Source organism: Serinus canaria, chromosome 6, assembly GCF_022539315.1.
Source record: "Serinus canaria isolate serCan28SL12 chromosome 6, serCan2020, whole genome shotgun sequence".
NCBI classification, from domain to species: Eukaryota; Metazoa; Chordata; class Aves; order Passeriformes; family Fringillidae; genus Serinus; species Serinus canaria.
This window is the reverse complement of record NC_066320.1, coordinates 29,337,231-29,354,381: the sequence shown is the minus strand read 5'-3', so window position 1 is coordinate 29,354,381 and position 17,151 is coordinate 29,337,231. Positions and strand designations below refer to the sequence as shown.

At 39.1% G+C, this 17,151-nt stretch overlaps 1 protein-coding gene across 2 annotated transcripts in view; it reads left to right on the top strand.

Annotated features, from left to right (window-relative positions):
- CACUL1 (CDK2 associated cullin domain 1) overlaps nt 1-14,078 on the top strand; it is a 43,757-nt gene extending 29,679 nt beyond the window's left edge. For both annotated transcript variants that reach the window (XM_030241192.2, XM_030241191.2), the window contains 4 exons: nt 5,445-5,534; nt 7,899-8,037; nt 10,136-10,179; nt 10,620-14,078. In XM_030241192.2, the coding sequence (XP_030097052.1) occupies nt 5,445-5,534; nt 7,899-8,037; nt 10,136-10,179; nt 10,620-10,660 (314 nt within the window). In that variant the 3' untranslated portion in view covers nt 10,661-14,078. The remainder of the gene's footprint in view (nt 1-5,444; nt 5,535-7,898; nt 8,038-10,135; nt 10,180-10,619) is intronic.
- The last annotated feature ends 3,073 nt before the right edge of the window (nt 14,079-17,151 follow it).

The following is a 17,151-nucleotide window of genomic DNA, read 5'->3' as shown; positions in this document are numbered from 1 at the left end:
CTAATCTGAACTAAAACTTTAATATAGAACCTGCCCTCAGGAGTTTGAAATCATTATTCTTTTTGGTTTGGGATTCAGGGTGACTACTGTGATGACAGAAGCAATGTGTTTTAAAAATGTCTTTTTTGATTATTGAGGCACTTTCCTTCTGTAGTGTATTGGATGTTACTCAGCCTTTAGACACTGCTTTGCTTTCTTCTTAAACTCTGAAAAGTTAGTATGAGAAGAAAATCTGCACAACTCTACTGTGCCATGTTCCTAAACTGTATTTCTTGCTTTTTAAGAATGAGACAGAAAATTAGGAATATTTGTTTAAAGAAATATTTAAAAAGGCAGAATTACTAGCCTGTAGAGTGACTCTGTCCTTAGAATAAGCATATATGTCAGGATAGGTTAAAATGAAATCAGGTCCTTAAAAATGAAGAAAGGTAGTGGAAGACTAGGAGAAAATACCAGTTAATACCAGTGTACTCTTTTCCTCAGCAATGAAGGTGTTGAGGTTCCAGCTTCTGACAGTAATTGATTTGGGGGCAAGAGGGTTCTGTAACATAAAGTCCTTTTTTTGAGATGTAGGGAAGGGATGCAATTATTCTAAAGTTCTTCATTAAAAATAATTATAAAAGAATTTTATGCATGTACAGGATTGTGAATTTCAGTATTTAATTTCTAACTTATTTTCTGTTGGCAAATAGTTTAATCACTTCAAGTTTCCAATTCTAACCTTCAGTGTTCTCCTTCCTTCTTTTCTTCCAAATATTAATAGACACAGATAACTGATAGGGAAAATCAGCTGCAGTATTGTTCCACTTCTTTTCCAGCCATGGGGAATGTGCTGGGATGCTGCTGTTGCAGGAAAGTCAACCATTCCTTCAAAATTCTTGTCACATCAATGTCACCCTTAGACCTCACCCTTTACACTCTGCAGAGTGTAACTAAGAGAGCTTTTGTAGCTGTTAATGTTTTCTACCCTCTGTGCTCTGTAGATCTGATGGAATAATCAATATTTACATGCTCAGCAGTTCAAGGGGGCCATCACTAATATTGAAGTCACAGCTGTAATTTGACAGCTAAGGACTAAGTAATTGTGTTGTAACAATACTGGAAGCAGTCTGGATGGTTACCAAGTATTGTAGAACACATTCAAATTCTTTAAATAACAATCTACATGCAAATTTTGTCTCTGAGCTAAACCTTTCATGAAAGAACTCTAGGCCATTTTAAAAACTTGCAGCTACATTTCTTATTTTTCTTGTTTCATGTTGATTGAGTTGCAGCACCTCAAGTTAAGTTGGAAAATACAGTCTCAGGTAATGACCACCATGGTTAGTCTAGCTCCTTGGCAAAGAAATAGGAATAATATTCCAATTTCAATAAGACCTCATAAAATTATATGTGTGAAAATACTACCCTGTTTTCCAGTTATACAAGTCCAAAAGCATATATCTCTACATTTATAGCTTTGCTTTTCATATTTATTCTTTTTACAGCCCTGAATATTTTCCATGTGATTAAGACTTGGAATTTTTATTTTGTAGCATTTTTACTATGTACTTAATAAAGCTTTTGGTCTATGTAATGAATATTTTTAAAGCAAGCTGTGGCTTTATTAAATGCCTAGTAACAAATGCATAGCAATAAAATTTTTTTATGTTTTTTTTTTCTGATCTACATTTTAATTCATTACGAACTTACAGTGAAGTTAAGTTGGTAAAAATTTATATTTAGTTCTGTTTAAAGGAAGATAAAACCTCTGGATCATGAGGAGTTTGATATAACTGCAAATGTGAGGGTTAAGCCAAAGAGAAAGTCAGTTTTCATTCAAAAGGCTTTTGAAGTTCTAGATCAGTAGTTAATATGGAGGAACTGAAGAAGTGAAAAGGTAATAAATGATCAAGTTGCATCAGACAATTTAATAATAAAATAGGCAGCAGGTAAAAACAAACAAGCAAACAAAAAACAAACCAGAGCTGCCAAATAACAACAATACAAAACAAGCACAAAAACCTGACCAACCTACAGAAAACCACAACCCAAAATGGCAACAGCAAAAGCTTTCAGCTGCATTTTGGCTGCCAGCTGTGGCAGTTCCCTCCCTGTTTAATTGCTGTTGGCATTGGGGTTCAGTCCAGTGCTTTGCATGGACTGGGATAAAGGAACCATCTTCAGGGTGAATGGGATTTTATCACAGTGAAGTGGAAAGGTTTGTGTGGTCAGATGGACCCTGAACAGTTTGGCTGAGGGAAAGATAATTTATCCTACTACAGATTTGATTCCATGGGGTCTGCAGAAGGCAGCAGAAATGCTGTGCACTTTTGTAAGGGCTCAGTTCCCAGGGAGTATTGAGGTTGTCACTCTGCACAATAATGCAGACGTTGCATACACAGTGGAATTAAGTCCTGAAAAGCCCAGTCTGTACAGCAGGACAAAGATCTCCAGCATCTGTTTATGTTAAGCAGTGGGTTCTGCTGCTGTTGGAGACTGGAGAGCACAGCTGACTAATGCCTTGGTGTGGAAGCTGCTGGGGTTGCTTTAGTGGGAATATGGTTTCTAATTTTTTTAAGTTGCATTGTTGAGTAGTTACAGCTTTGAACACACCTGCCTAAGTCACACTTAGGTATGATTTGTTAAAATAGCTGACTTAGAAATTGTTAGATTACTACAGAGGGAGGAAAAAAGCCCTTGTTGCAGAACTTTTCCTGTTCCACCAGAAACAGTGATGCTTAGGCTGAAGTGGCCACAGTCTAATTAAATATATAATGCATTTGTATATGCACGCACATCTTCAGCAATTAAAATAAATCTGTTTTCAAGGGAATGTTGAAGGATAAAAAAGCTTTTAAGAAGAGCTGAACCCTAGTTTCTGCAAGTCCGTCTTGAGGTATGAAGAACTGAATTTCAACTTACTGAGATATCATCTGCTACTCCTGGAATTACTGGGCTCCTGGATCTTACCCCAGGTGCCTCACTGTAATTAGGAAGTGGCTTAAATGTTCATCAAGGGCTGTGGTTCTCCAGTGCTGCTGTGCACTATTGGGGTAACTTGGTTACTGCAGGGTACCTGAAGTGTTGCAGGTTCACACCTCACTTACTCCAATACTGTTCATTCACTGTTTCTCAAGAATCCTTGAGGCCATTTTGGGTATTGTGTTCAAGAATATTTTGAAGTATTTTGTATCTTTCTGCATGTAATATTTTTCATTATGGGAGTCCACACTTCTCTTCTTCGATTCTTCCAGGAGTTATTTTCCAGACTCTTTCCAGGTTAATTAACTTGTTTGCATGTTACTTATGTAGTCTGTAGAATGTGGTATTAATTTGTGAGCACTGTGGAGGTGGTCAGATGGTATCATGGTGCCATTAGCATTCTCATTCAGCTGAGGTTCAGCTTTATTTTGCCTCTCCCTCCACTGTCTTTGTAAGGTGCAGTTCTGGGAGTGGATACAAGGAGTCTGTGCAGTTTTTGTGTTGTAGACTCTGACTAATTATTCTAATAAAGCAAGACTCTAAGCCTTAGTATTTGTTAGTCTTTTGTAAGATTGTAAAATAACAGAGGTAATTTCAGTGTGTCTGGTAGAGCTGTTTCTATTCCTTGAGTGAGCCTCTCAAGTAATACAGGATTAATGAATGTCTAAGTTTGTTTCATTGCAAAACTGAAGATTAATTCATGTGCAAAGAAGTTTTACATCTTTGCATCTTATTTTACAACTTTGTCTTTAAATTTAGTTTGAGATAATTTGCTTCTATCCAGAGAGGAGTCTTGTTTGCTCTTATGGAAATCATTCTAAAAACACAAATCCTACAGCAGTGCCATTCATTTTTTTAGGCTTGATGTTCAGCTTTTGGACAAGCTGGGTTAGTTTATACTGTATTAGTTCATGCTGTTCATACTGCTTATTGAACAGGATACTCTTTAATTTTCTTTATTGAGAATCAGAAAATACATGCCATTACTTTGTTATCTTGTTGAACATAATGCTGTCATGCTTTTATTTATTGACTGTAAATCAGGAGTGAGTGATTTATATCTGCATTGTAGCAGGTGATGTGTGCATTTGCAGAAAGCAAGATAAGAAATGTTAATTTCCAAAGCTGCAGTAAAGTAATGAAGATTTTTTGTTTTAATTAATTTGTTTTGCGTAATTTAGTGTCTACATATGAAGAACAAATTCACAGTTCTTTGGATATTCTGCAAATCTATTGGTGATGCTTAGGCTGAAGTGGCCACAGTCTAATTAAATATATAAATATTTGTATATGCACAGACATTGTTTGGATTGTGCATTACTGTCACATAAAGTACTATGCCCATTTTAATTCTGTGATTTCCAACTTTCTTGGCTGCCAAGAGACTGTTTGACAAACCTTTAGGAGAGGGACTGTAAATATGTCATTACAGAACTAATCACAGGCTCTCATACCCTCAAGGCTTCTGCTGAAATGAGCCAGAAGTTTTAAGATGGCTCTTTGTAAGACAAGTTCATCCATAACAGTTAAATATAACAACTTTGATTACTTGAAGGTTAAAAAAGTACTTTGTTTTCATTTCCCTATGACATGAGTCACTTAAATAGTTTCAGAAAGAGAAGGAAAAACATGCTACTGAAGATTTTTCTTTCTATTTAAAGTATTCTAGTGGCAGATGCTGAAGCCAGAACTGGAGATACTCTGAAGCTAAAAAAGCAGAGCTTCTCCAAAGTAAGCCCTAGAGACATATCCCTTGGGTAGAATTGTAAGAGTCATTTCTCCTCCTATGGTGGGCACAGAAAGGTGCTCAACTGCTTGGAAGAGAAATAAAAATCAAGATGTAGCAGTTCCTTTACACTTTCTTAATTTTTTTCTTTTGTAGGTGTGTGTTTCTGTAATTCAGACGTATGTACAAAGCTCATGTAAATACAAATAAGGATAAAAACCTGTATGTCACAACATAAACAGTAAATCTGCTATTAGCAGGTTTTTCCTCAAGAGGAAGGTGCAGTTATTAGCTCGTGTTTAAAAGAACAACTTTTCTTTTTGTATGTTTACAAGTACATAGACTTTGAATCCATCTTAGTTTTATGTGCAAAATTCTGAATGCTGTAAAGTAAGGAATTGTGGATCTTCAGGTGTTTGACACACTTGGTATGAGTTTGCTTCAGTTCTGTGTCTGAATACTTAAAGCCATCACCTGCTTGGTCTTGCTGAACCTCTGCTACCTCCAATGAATGAAAGAGAAGTTATTGCACATTTTACCTCGACATAATTTGAGCAGGTTACTTTTATCTAAAGGTGATGTTTTATTACTCTTGAGAATAAGTTGAAATCAGATATGTGGTTGTTTTATTTGTGAGGACATCAGGTGCCAAAAAAAAGCACCATTAGTGTATTTTTTTGATTAAAAGAATCTATGTGTAAGAACCTGTATTTCTTGGTTGGACAAGTTGCTGATTGTGTTCATTTTGTTTCAGCTTTACTTTTGGAAGCTCAGTCAACACCGTTTCAAATAACTCCTTCAACCATGGCAAATATTGTGAAAGGCCTGTATACACTACGACCAGGTAAAAAGGAAAAATGTTTGTACTGATCTCATCCTGTGATTGTCATTTGTTTGCCACAATGTGTCTGCTCTCTAACTAATGCACAGTTAACCATCAAAGTCTTTTGTGTTTTGTGCATCATAATGCTCAGTTTCACCCTGGTTCTTGTTGCGTGTCTGTCATCTGGGCAAGGTACTGTGTGAATAATAAATATTTAAAAAGAAAACCAACCCAGCCCTCTGTTCTGGAGGCAAAGGGAAGATCCATTCCTTTTCTGTAGAAATAAGGAAAGAAGGATGTTAATGGGTCAATCATGGTATTGAAATGGTGAAAGTTGTATTGAGAGTCACTTTTCAAACAACCAGATCTTTGGCATGAGGGGAATGAGTGACTGTTTCTTTTATGAAGCCATTGTTTTGTTGGTATTATTTCATGCAAGAGCTGAATTTTTACTTGTGAATACATTGTGGCATCTTATGCTATAACAATTGTATTGAAAGGAAGATGGTATTGCAGACTTAATTCAATTTTGTACAAGAATCTTCCAAGTTTTGGAGAACATAGGAGAGTCCTACCCTGTATTTGAGATGTTATTAGAAACAGGAAGTGTTCACAATATCCATACATAAATGGTACCTGTTTCCCTTCCTTTTACAGTACTGATAGTTTCTTACTGTGGCGTGCCTGAGTGGATTGTTCCTGAGCTTCAGTCTATTTTTGCAGTCCCCATTTATGGGAATAGAAATGAGAATGGAAATCCCTTAAAAAAAGCTTTAGTGCAATATTTAGCATGTGTACAAACCAGGAATGTAGTGGACTCTACATGTACAAGATGCACTTTCTGTAATCAAAGACTATTTTTACATCAGCAAAATGAACATACTTCCATCAATTTTAAGGCAGTGCGAATTTCAGTTTTAGAAAATGTTCAGGACCGAAGATAGGAAGGCTGTATACATAATACATATAAAAGTATTGCTCTTTTAAAAGCAATTCAGGGTGATTGTTCTTTGACCACACTTCATATTGTAGGTGATGGACTTGTGATTTCTCAGTTTTCCATTTCAGATGATCCCTGTCTTGCTGTCTGCAGCACATCAGACACTGCTTTGGGTTGGTACCATGGGACCAGCCAGATTTTGAGTAGTTGAAGAGCCCAGGATAGACTTCTTGGTGTATAAGTCTTTTTTTTAGTGATCCTAGTTCTTGGGGATGAATTCTGAATCATTCAGAGCAAGGGTTCCTCTGAGGCAGTGCTGCTCACTTTCCCTGTGGGATTGCTCCATTGGTGTCTGGTGGGACTGGTGAGCAGGTAACTGGGGCCAGGGGAAGGTGCTGTGGGATTGGAGCAGCCTGGGGGTGTCTGAGTGCCCTGGCTGGCAGCCAGGGGCTTCTCCTTCTCAGGTTGAAAGTTCCTAACAGCTGTCACACTTCCAAACTCTCTTTCAATCCCAGCTCAGTACTGGGGCCAGTCCTTTTTAAAGCCTCTACCACTGCTTTGGATGAGGGGGTTGAGTGCTCCCTCAGTTGGTTTGCAGGACTGTGGGAATTGTATAAAAACTTGTGATGTTCCTCAGTGAATTTAAAAATGTCCCTTTTTTCTCAGATCAAATTTTGGGTAACTCCTACAGCCTGTGGAAAGTCTGGTTGCAGAAATAGTTGAGGGCTATTTATTTTTCTCAGAACTTGCTATATGGTTGCTGTAAACCCAATTTTCATCCCTTGTTTAGTCTTAAAGCCTTGAAGCAACTTCAAGGCAAATTGTTTTGCTCCTGTAAAACAGTGTTCAGTGTAGTGAAATTAAATCACATTTCTGTCCTGAAGCTGAACTAGTACAGGTTAGACTTATGAACATTAAAAAAGTGTTTGTCTAAGCTTTGGAAGATCAGTGAGAGAAATGCATGAATTCCGTTGAAATGGGGATGGAGGAGTAGGTTTGTATGATGATACTACTGTGATTTTTAGAAGTAAGGCTCAGGAGAGAGAAGGGTACATTTTGGGGATAGATTTCCTGGAGTATAGTGTTACAGTCATTGTCTAATTATCCAAGTGAGTTTGCTGATCATCAGTTGCCTGTCCTTAAGAGTGTCTGGGGACTCAGCAGGTCCTGTGAGATGCAGCAAGAACTGAATTTCAACTTGATGATGAGGTTGAGAAAAATAGTAATTCTTCTATCTGCATGTAGACATCTGATTTCAACAGTCTTATTATTTGTTCTGCTTTAAGGCATGGTTTCTCTGGATTTGGGGTTTTTTCTTTTTCCTTTTTTTTGTAAAATTCAAGATCCTAATATGTATTCAAAGTGAAGTTACATTTGTTAAATGGTAAAAATGTCACAAAATATCTTTTCCATGTATTTTGTTATTGTTTTCTCTCTTCTTACAGAATGGGTACAGATGGCACCAGCTTTATTTTCTAAATTCATCCCAAATATTCTACCCCCTGCTGTGGAATCTGAGCTTCAGGAATATGCTGCTCAAGACCAGAAACTTCAAAGAGAGCTTATTCAGAATGGATTTACTAGGTAATGATTATTAATCTTTAGTAGTGATTGTGCAGGACAGTGCTGAAATGATAAAAATGGATGCACCTAAAAATACTGAAGAAATAATTTAAGAGTAAATGCAGAACCTTCACAATTCAGTATCTGAAATATGGCCTTATTTTCAGTGTCTTGTGAGCACTAACAGCCCTGCAGATGCTACCTAAAAAGTAGATAATTGTAAGGCTTGACATTTTTTGATCAGGTTGCTTGCAGTTCGTGCATCCCTTGGTTTTGGTTGTGCTTCTACTGCATGATCATGGTTCTGTTCAACTTTAACCTTTACTTTGGTTGTTTATTTTCTATAAGCACTCTTTTATTTGTGGTGCTTCTGGAAATGTCAGTTTTCTCCTTACTTCACTTTCAGAGTTATTTATACAGGCAAGGTGTTTATTTTAAATAGACATTTCCCATCTGAGTATTGAATCAGGGAGGGGGAAAAGGGGGAGGAACAAACAGTAAAAGACACAGCAGAAAATGTTCAAATGTAAATTGATCCCTCTGGGCAGTGCCTGTTGCTCTGTAGTGTTCTGTTTTTCTGCCCAGACCAAGGCACAGCACTTTCACCATTTCTGCAGTACTCTCACAATATAAGATCAGGCTGGGGAAGCCTCTTGCTCTACTCCCAAGAGGTTCATTTCTTCATAAAGAGAAAACATCTTCATTTTTCCTTGTTACCTGTGCAATGCTGAGAGTCTGGCCCTGTAATTTGAACATCCATTAGATGTGGGTATCTTTAGTGCTGAGTGTATTTCTGGATTTCATACCCCAAAGTTTTCCTCAGAGGTCATCTCTCTCTTCACAGCTTGGTAAATTATTGAGCTGCAGAGCTGTACTATTGACCCAAATGCAAATGATGTGGTGCAGACTCTTTCCTTGTAAAGGCTGGCTGTTGATGAAAAGAATTTTTGAGAGATAAACAATAATAAAACCATCAGACCCTTGGCTGAGAAAAGCAGTGCATTTAGCCCAAGAAATAGAAGTGTGAGACTCTGTAACTGAGTAGGCATGTAATGCTGACAAAAGAATGTATTGTACAGAGCAAAACAGAAAAGGGAACAATTTGGTGTTGTCAAACTTTCAGTCTTACTAATTCTGTAGGTGGCTGATAATAGTTCTGCTTAGCAAGTGCATTTCACCAGTTTCACACTGCTTAGAGAACTAAATGTGACATTTCAAGTACTAACAGTCTACATCCACAAAACCAAGTGGTTTTTTGAAATGTATTTTGCGTTGCAATGGTCAGTGTCCCTTACTACGCTTCCCAGCCTTTCCTACAGTCTTTCATCCTTACAGAAGCAGCCAAAGAACTTCACAGCCAGGTCTCTCATTTTCAGGTAACTAAAGAAAAACATTTTTCAAACCAGTTGGTTTTGTGGATATAGACTGTTAGTATTTGAAATGTCATGTTTAGTTCTCTAAGCAATGTGAAACTGGTGAAATGCACTTGGTAAGCAGAACTATTATCAGCCACCTACAGAATTAGTAAGATTGAAAGCAATAGCCATGAGGAACACAGCACAGTGAGGTGTATTCAGCAGCAGTAATTGCACATCAGCTTCTAGTTGAAGAACAGCAGCTTATCAACACCATTAAGTGGTAAAATCTTCTGCTTAAAGAGAAGTGTTGTCAGCTCAGACTTGCTTAGAGTCTGTAACATTAAGGAGCATCTTTTCAGAGTTTTTTCCCATAGTTCTGTAAAGTTTGGTTGAGGAGTTCAAAGTGAGGAAAACAGTTTTATGCATGTTTTAAGCTCCAACTACATATGAACATTTTTTCCTAATTTTTATTTTGTAAAAAATTATCTTATGAGATCAAGCCTACTGTCTGTAGCAAAATGATCAGCTAATTAAATCTATGAAATATAGCTTACACTTCCAGTAAATTGAGTAGTAGTAGTACTAAGTTTGCATTTTTTTCCTAAATCTCTAGAAGCTGCTGATTGTGCTGAGGTGTTTCACTGCTGTTTTGAAGATCACAGGATGGTTGGGGCTGGTAGGGACCTTTGAAGGTCCAGAGGAACAGGGAGGTCTTTAACTGAGGTTATCCTGAAAACACCTTTCTTTGCCTTCTCCCACAGAGGTGACCAGTCACGCAAGAGAGCTGGAGAAGAGTTAACTTACAGTAAGTACAGATCCAGCCCTGCCCTCACAGCTTGGCCAGGCAGCTCCTGGTGGAATTCTGAGTTCTCAGGGTGGGGAGAGGTGTCAGAGGCTGCATCTCCACATGGAACAGCTGTCTGCAATGTAACCCTTCCCAAGCCAAGAAATAACACAAACTGCTTGGACATAGAGCCGTTGGGAATGCTATCTGTTCTGGTACTGTTGTTACCTTCTGCTCATTTTATGGCCCTCTTACCACCCAGTTTCCTCATGTGCTTTCAGCTGAGTACATTCACTTTATTCCCTACCATAAAATGTCACTGTTTTATCATGAACTCTTATTGTAGGCTGAAATGTCTGAATGGACATTTCTGTGTGAATGTTTTGCAGACACTGCTGTGTTTTGAGGGACGTAATGTGGAAGTTTAACATGAGAGAATTTCTTAACTTCTATAATTTCAGATGGCTCATCAGCTTGTGCAAGCTCCAGGGGATACAGATAGTGAATATACTGGATCAGCTTCTATTCCTGGCCAGAACAGACACTGGAGGAGCACAGGTGATATCTGGAGCCTCCTTTGGCAACTGCTGATACTCAAGCTCTGACACAAACTATGCCTCAAAGAAGAGTTTTGGGACTTTCTTCTTTATATATTAAAATGTCAGTTGCTGCTACAGTTGGAATGACTTTGAAAGACAAATTCCTTGGTCTGGTCTATCAACAAGCTCTTCTTCTGTGACCTTTGTGAGGAATGCACCTTGAAAAACAATCCTTTCAAAGTGGGAATGGGCAGCCAAAATCAGCAGCTTCCAAAAGCATTAGAACGGAAGAATCCTTTTTGCACTCTTTTCTTAATATTAAGGACATTCTTAAAACTAGTTAACATGTCAGTGTATTAGATTTTAAACTTCAAGTTATTTTCTGGAGCTTCTACTTAAATAATAAGAATAAAGTTTCATTATTTTGCAGTATTTGTTTGTTAGTTTAAAACCTGTCATCTTTCAAGAGTTGGTCCCATATAAATGTATCTTCTGTCAGGGAGTTTTGAATTCCAGATTTTTCTTTTATCTCTTTTATTTGTTACTTGGTATTTTGAAATCTGTTTTCCTATGTGTTTGTACTCTGTGCCTTCAGCTTGTGCACTTTGCGACTTTATAGACCATATTTTGTTACTGCAAAATGTGTTCTTGAGGAAAAACTTGATGTGAACAAACATGCTGCAAAGTTGCACTTTTCTCTTGCATTAATAGGAAGTGAAAATAAGGAGGAAGGAAGGAAAGTTGAACCTATCACCATCACTAATATTGACTTGAAAGATTGTCCCAAATTTTTCATGTGTATTAAGTGTTTAATGCAGGGACCAACTCTTGTAGAATCTCCCTCACTGATATTTCATTGGCCTCAGGAGTTGGACTGGATGATCCTTGTCCCTTCCAACTCAGACTATTCTGTGATTCTGTGATTCCATAATTGCAATAGATGAAGATGAGAATTCCAGACTGAACAAAATACCAGGATGTGGTTTATGTTGTGCTCTTCAAGAACACTGTGGGCAAAACTCTCCAGTCTGGTAGCTCTGCAAAGTGCATCTCCATCAGCACAAGATTTGCACTGGGCTGAGCAACGGTACCTGTCCAACATCACTGTGTGGCTCCTGTGCCATTTCTCCTGCTGGGGGATGTGATGGAGCTGTGACAGTGGGTGTAGTCTGAATCAGGGATTTCAGGAGTGATGTCAAGTGTGCATGTGCCCATCTGCCTCCTGCCTCCAGTTTTGTGTCCTGGAGATCCAGCTGAGCCCATCTCCAGGAGATCTGGGCCTAGGGGCTAAGTCTGCTCATTGTGATGTGGGTTTAATCAGCTATATGGCTAATGCAGCTCTTTCATGAGGGGAGAAACATACTTGAAAAAGCAGTTTGATTACAGGGTTTGGGGTTTTTTTTCTTTACTATGGATTTATTTTTTATTACCTTTAGTTATGAAGAAAAATAAGTTGGTAATATAAAAAAAAAAATCTTTCTGAAGTGAAATAAAAGTTTGTTCAGTTTTGTCTGGCACAACTCTTATGCCTGTTTTAAAAAACAAGACGAAATACTAACACAACTCCTTTCATGCTTGTATGGGTTCACTACAAAATGCAAGGAAGAAAGAAAAAAATAGATGCGGCAGGGACAAAGTTTCTTTTTGTTTTGTATCCAGGCTTTATGTCAGAGGATTTAATTCCATCAGTGTCTTGCCAGCCACTTTGGCAATGTGATTTAGTTGGAGGGTGGGGAGGAAGAATGAATTTGACACTGCTGGGATTGAGAGGTTCAAATATGATTTTCCTATGTCTTTCTTTGCATATTTGCAAAGCCTGTATAATTTTGAGGAAGTGTTTCTTTTCCAAGACCTAATGCTTCAGTGTTTTGTGTTCAATGTAGGGCAATGCCAGCAATCTGAACTCTTCCCCAGTGGTGTAAACCAAGCCTCTCTGAAAGGGATTTTCAGGTGTTGGTAGTGTCTGCTTCAGCTTTGCTACCAGCTACTTAAGTTGGAGCAGAATTAGATAAAATCAGGGGGTTTGAAAATTTTGTTGAAGTGTGCTGTGGAGAAGTTAATGAAGGCTAATAAGGAACAAAAATAATTTGCCATCTTCCAGGTTTTTAAAGTCTTGGCTTTAAACAAAAATAAAACCTCTGATAGTGTCCTTAGCTTTAAAAATCACTGTCTGCTGAAATGGCAATATTCTTGAGTTAAGAATATATGCATTAACCTAATTTGGTTAAATTTGTTTACAACTTCATTACCATCCTGGTTCACACAGTACAGTAACCAAGCTCTGTCATCTCTGTCAAGTGATCACAGTTTTTCTCTGGTCTTAAAGTGGTTTTACTGGTTCAGGTTTGTAAATAACATGTAGTGCTTCTGCTTCAAGTCTGAGGCAAGGGTTTAACATTCCTTTTCCATTGCATTACGTTTGGGACACAAACTCCTAGAGTGACAATTCCATCAAAAGGTAAAGCATTCCTGTCAGTGTGGTCCACTGTGTATGCACTGAGTAGGGCTTGGATGCTTCTAGTCCTGTTTAGCATTGTCACCACTGCCCCCATGCCTGAGGAATCTGTTTGTTGAGCACTGTATTATGTTGTAAATTTGGCATTATTTACATAATGCTGAAATGTTGTTTATCTGTTGAAGACATTATCATTGTGACTGAGCATGGAACAGAATACAGGATACTATACTAAATGATTTTGTTTCTCTGTAAACTTGCATTTTACTTAACAGTCAAACTAACTCAGCCAACTTGAGCATTGGTACTGTAAAACCAGAATTACCAACAGCATGATTCTAACTTCAGTATTTAATTTAACCAAATAACTTGTGGTGAATCTGTTGCATCTGTAGCTTACTCTGTTAAGCAGTGAAGTTGGTTATACAATGGGTGTCCTCTTTATGTTGCACTGGTTCTATAGCCAAGCTTGCTACATTAAAATATTTTTAGATTAATTTCATTTCTTTATTTGAGAAGTTGAAATATTTGAATTCAGCTTGCTGACTAATGGTTGACAGTTGTTATTACAGGGTTAAGATGGTCTTTGGTACAAATGATGGGGTTGGGGGTTTAACCATGTCAGTACCCAACTCTTCTTCAGCTGCATCTCCTTCCTGCAGTTGTTGGGGAAATGTTTACAGATTAATGCATTGAAGTTTTTGACTCCTGTTATTTGATGGAAATGTGATCAGCCAAACTCATCCCTTTTCATTTGTCCCTGACATGATTTTTTACTTTCTAAAAATTACAAAAACCGAACAAAACCCTCAAGAACTACAAAGGGCATGTTTTGAGTGACTGAAAAATGTTTCTCATGTACACTGTGACAACCCTAGTGAAAGGAATATTCTGTAGAACTATGGAATAAAAACCAACCACTTGAATTTGACTCCTGTCATCAACCCAGCTCCAGCAGAGAGAAAACAAAGAATTTTGGTTTTGTTTTGTTTTTTATTTTTGTGTGATGCCTTGACATGCACAAGGTATCCAAAGGGCACTTAGTTCAGCTCACAGTGTGGGCCTTTAGGGTCAGTTGACAGCAACCATCCTGGATTTCATCTGGGATAAACAAGGATATTTTTGGTAGCTTAAAAACTTCAGGTATAGATAATTATGGCAGGCATGAACCAGGTGTGGATTTATTCTGGAAGGTGTCATTCCAGTAGTTGCAAGCCATGGGAATTTACTTTGTAAATTTAGCACAAGTCAGTGTGATACTGGCCCAGCAAGATACTTTAATGTCCCTAGTGCCTGTTAAAAGAAAAAGGCTGGAGAATCTAAATGTCACCCTTGTAGCATTGAAATAGAGTGGCTGTGAATGGGGCCCAGAGTCACCTGTGAGGGAAAGTTGTCCTCTGTCTATCAGGAAGGACAGAAAATCAGCATTACTGCATGAGCAAAACAGGGCAAACTTGCTGATTTGGCCTCAGCTGGAAACTTGGAGTGCTTTGTGCTTTGCTAGAGAGAGTGAGGGAAAGGATTAAACCAATGTATCTTGATCTAACTGGAATGACTTGTTAAGGGGATTCCAAAATTCCATAGGCAATGAGTACTCAGAAATCCCTTCTGGCTGTCTCTGGAATGCTCCAGATACACTTGGTTAATGTTCATCTTTCTGAGCTTCTGCTATCTGACCTAATTAGCCGAGAACAGGCATGTTGACTTGCCTAATGATGACAACAGAATGGATTTAGTAATGCACTTATTGCCTCATTAGTATTATTTTTCAATTAGTGTTCCTTAGGAGACATTGCTCCAGTTTCAGTGATGACCTGGGTCAGCACAGGATTCTGTTAGAGAGCAGTGGATAATTTATTTGCTATTACTCATGGTTTGCACCACTGGCATTTATCAGCAAACGGGATGGTTTTGTGCAGAGAACAGTTCATGAATTAATATCTCAGGGTGGTTGGGAGATGCTGCCCTGTGCGTGAGGTGCATTGCCAGGATGAGAGCTCCTGTTCAGTTATGGGGTAGGTGGGATAGGTGTGAAGGCTCTGCTGAGGTGATCCCTGTGGTGAGTGTCACACTGCTGTCCTGTGGAAACATCCAGTGACCATGGAGTGAATTGCATTGCCAGCAAACACCCCAAATGCAGTCACCATGGGAGAGCTGATGGACTGTATCTCACCTCTTAGCTCCACAGCAGGAGCTGTTCCTGTGGCAGGAGGGGCTGAGCAGTGACATTCAGTTTGAAACAGGTCGTGGCTTGAAATCTAAGAATTATCTATTCCTGACTCGAATTCCCTGTGTGGTCAATGTGAAAAAAAAAGACTTCTCTAGCAGGTACCATCCCTCAGTAAAATGTATGTGCTCCCAGATTTCTGATTTGAGGTCTCAGTTACTGTCCATGGGCTGCTGGTACTTGAACCCACCTCCTGGAAGGAGCTGGAACTTGGCAGAACTTGGCAGACAGGACCAGTCCTACCTGTGCAAGAGCAGAAGGAAAACAGGCCTGCTTGGTTCTTTTTCTTAATTGTTTCTGTATTAAGCCTTTATTGAGCAGGCACCTGCTGTTCCCAGTTGCTTAGACAGCCTCAGTTGTTTCAGGTGCACAGTTTGGAATGGATGTGAGGCAGCATTCCATCCAAGCTGTAAAATAATCATTGCCCTTAAAATGCAGAGATGCGTCATACCTGGTGATTATCCACTTGTTTTGGAAATAATCTCATTATCCTATTTGTTCCCTCAGGTACAACTTCTGAATACATATTCAAGTGAAATGTGCTTGCCAGCTAAGGCTCTGATCTGCTTCCCAGAGTGCCATAGTTACAGATATGCAGGGGAGAAACACCCATAAAGTGAAATCCTGCTTCCATACTCATTTCCCTCTGGGAATGTGACATGGAATGAAAAAACAGCTTCAGTTCATTCATGCTCTGGCATAATTATGTTTTATTATTTCTTCCTTAATAATTTCCAGCATTGAATTTGCCTTTTCTTACTAGCTGCTGTATATCAAGCTACCCCTTCTTACAGCTGCTACAGTGCCAGGATGCCCTTTGTGGTTAGCAGCAGCTCTTCCTTGTGAAAGCAGGATTAGGATCACGTTTTCCCAGTGCCTCTCTTTGTAAGTCACTACAATCAGACATGTTTGGAGCTCTCACACCCTGGCTGAGTAAAATGAAGTCCTGTGGCTCTTTGTAGCCAATGTTCTGCACTTCCCTGGGTGATGATGGCACGTGAACCTCACTCTTCACTCTTCACCTCCTTGTCAGCGTATTGTGAGCCCTGCAGTGAGCAGGACCCCAGTGCTGTGGGAATGTGATGCTGACCTCTCTCTGCTGGGAGCACTGTCAGTTCCTGCTGTGTAGCTTCCCAGTGAATTTCTTCATGTGGAAGAGCTTCTCCATTGTAGGAATTGCTGGGCAGACCGAAGGGTCTGAACTCTCACATGACAGGTGACAAAGGTTCAGGTGGAAATTTGTGGTGTCACGCTCTGCCCCTGCTGATGAATTGGGGATTTGCTTGGGTAAAAGGAAACAAGAAAAATTCTAGCATGGTATTTCATCGGCTCTATTTAGCAAAGAGTTTCTGCAAATCTGCTGCAAACTCTCTGAACTTGGACTGATAAATTTATAACTTGCCAGGTCCTCTTGTCAGCTTGCCAGCACATCTGCTCATCCTAGGAGGATCTCCTGGCACCTGAAGGTCCAAGCTGAGGGAGGGAGACTGAGCAGAGCAGTGCAGCAGCCCCAGTGGTTCTGGTTGAAGTCTCACATCCACACTGCTGCTGTTTCATCTGCAGGGCCCTTCTGTGCCTCACTGTCACACTTGCTTCTTTGATTGTTACTCTAAATAAACCACAGTCAGTGATCTGCAAATGTCAGGAATCACCTTTGAGGCCCATTTACCAAACCCCTCCTGAGCTAAATCATCTCTGGGCTCTGTAAGAAATCAAAATTGTGGCTTCCTGTTTCCAAATCCTGGAAAAATCCAAATCCTGGGTGGGATGGA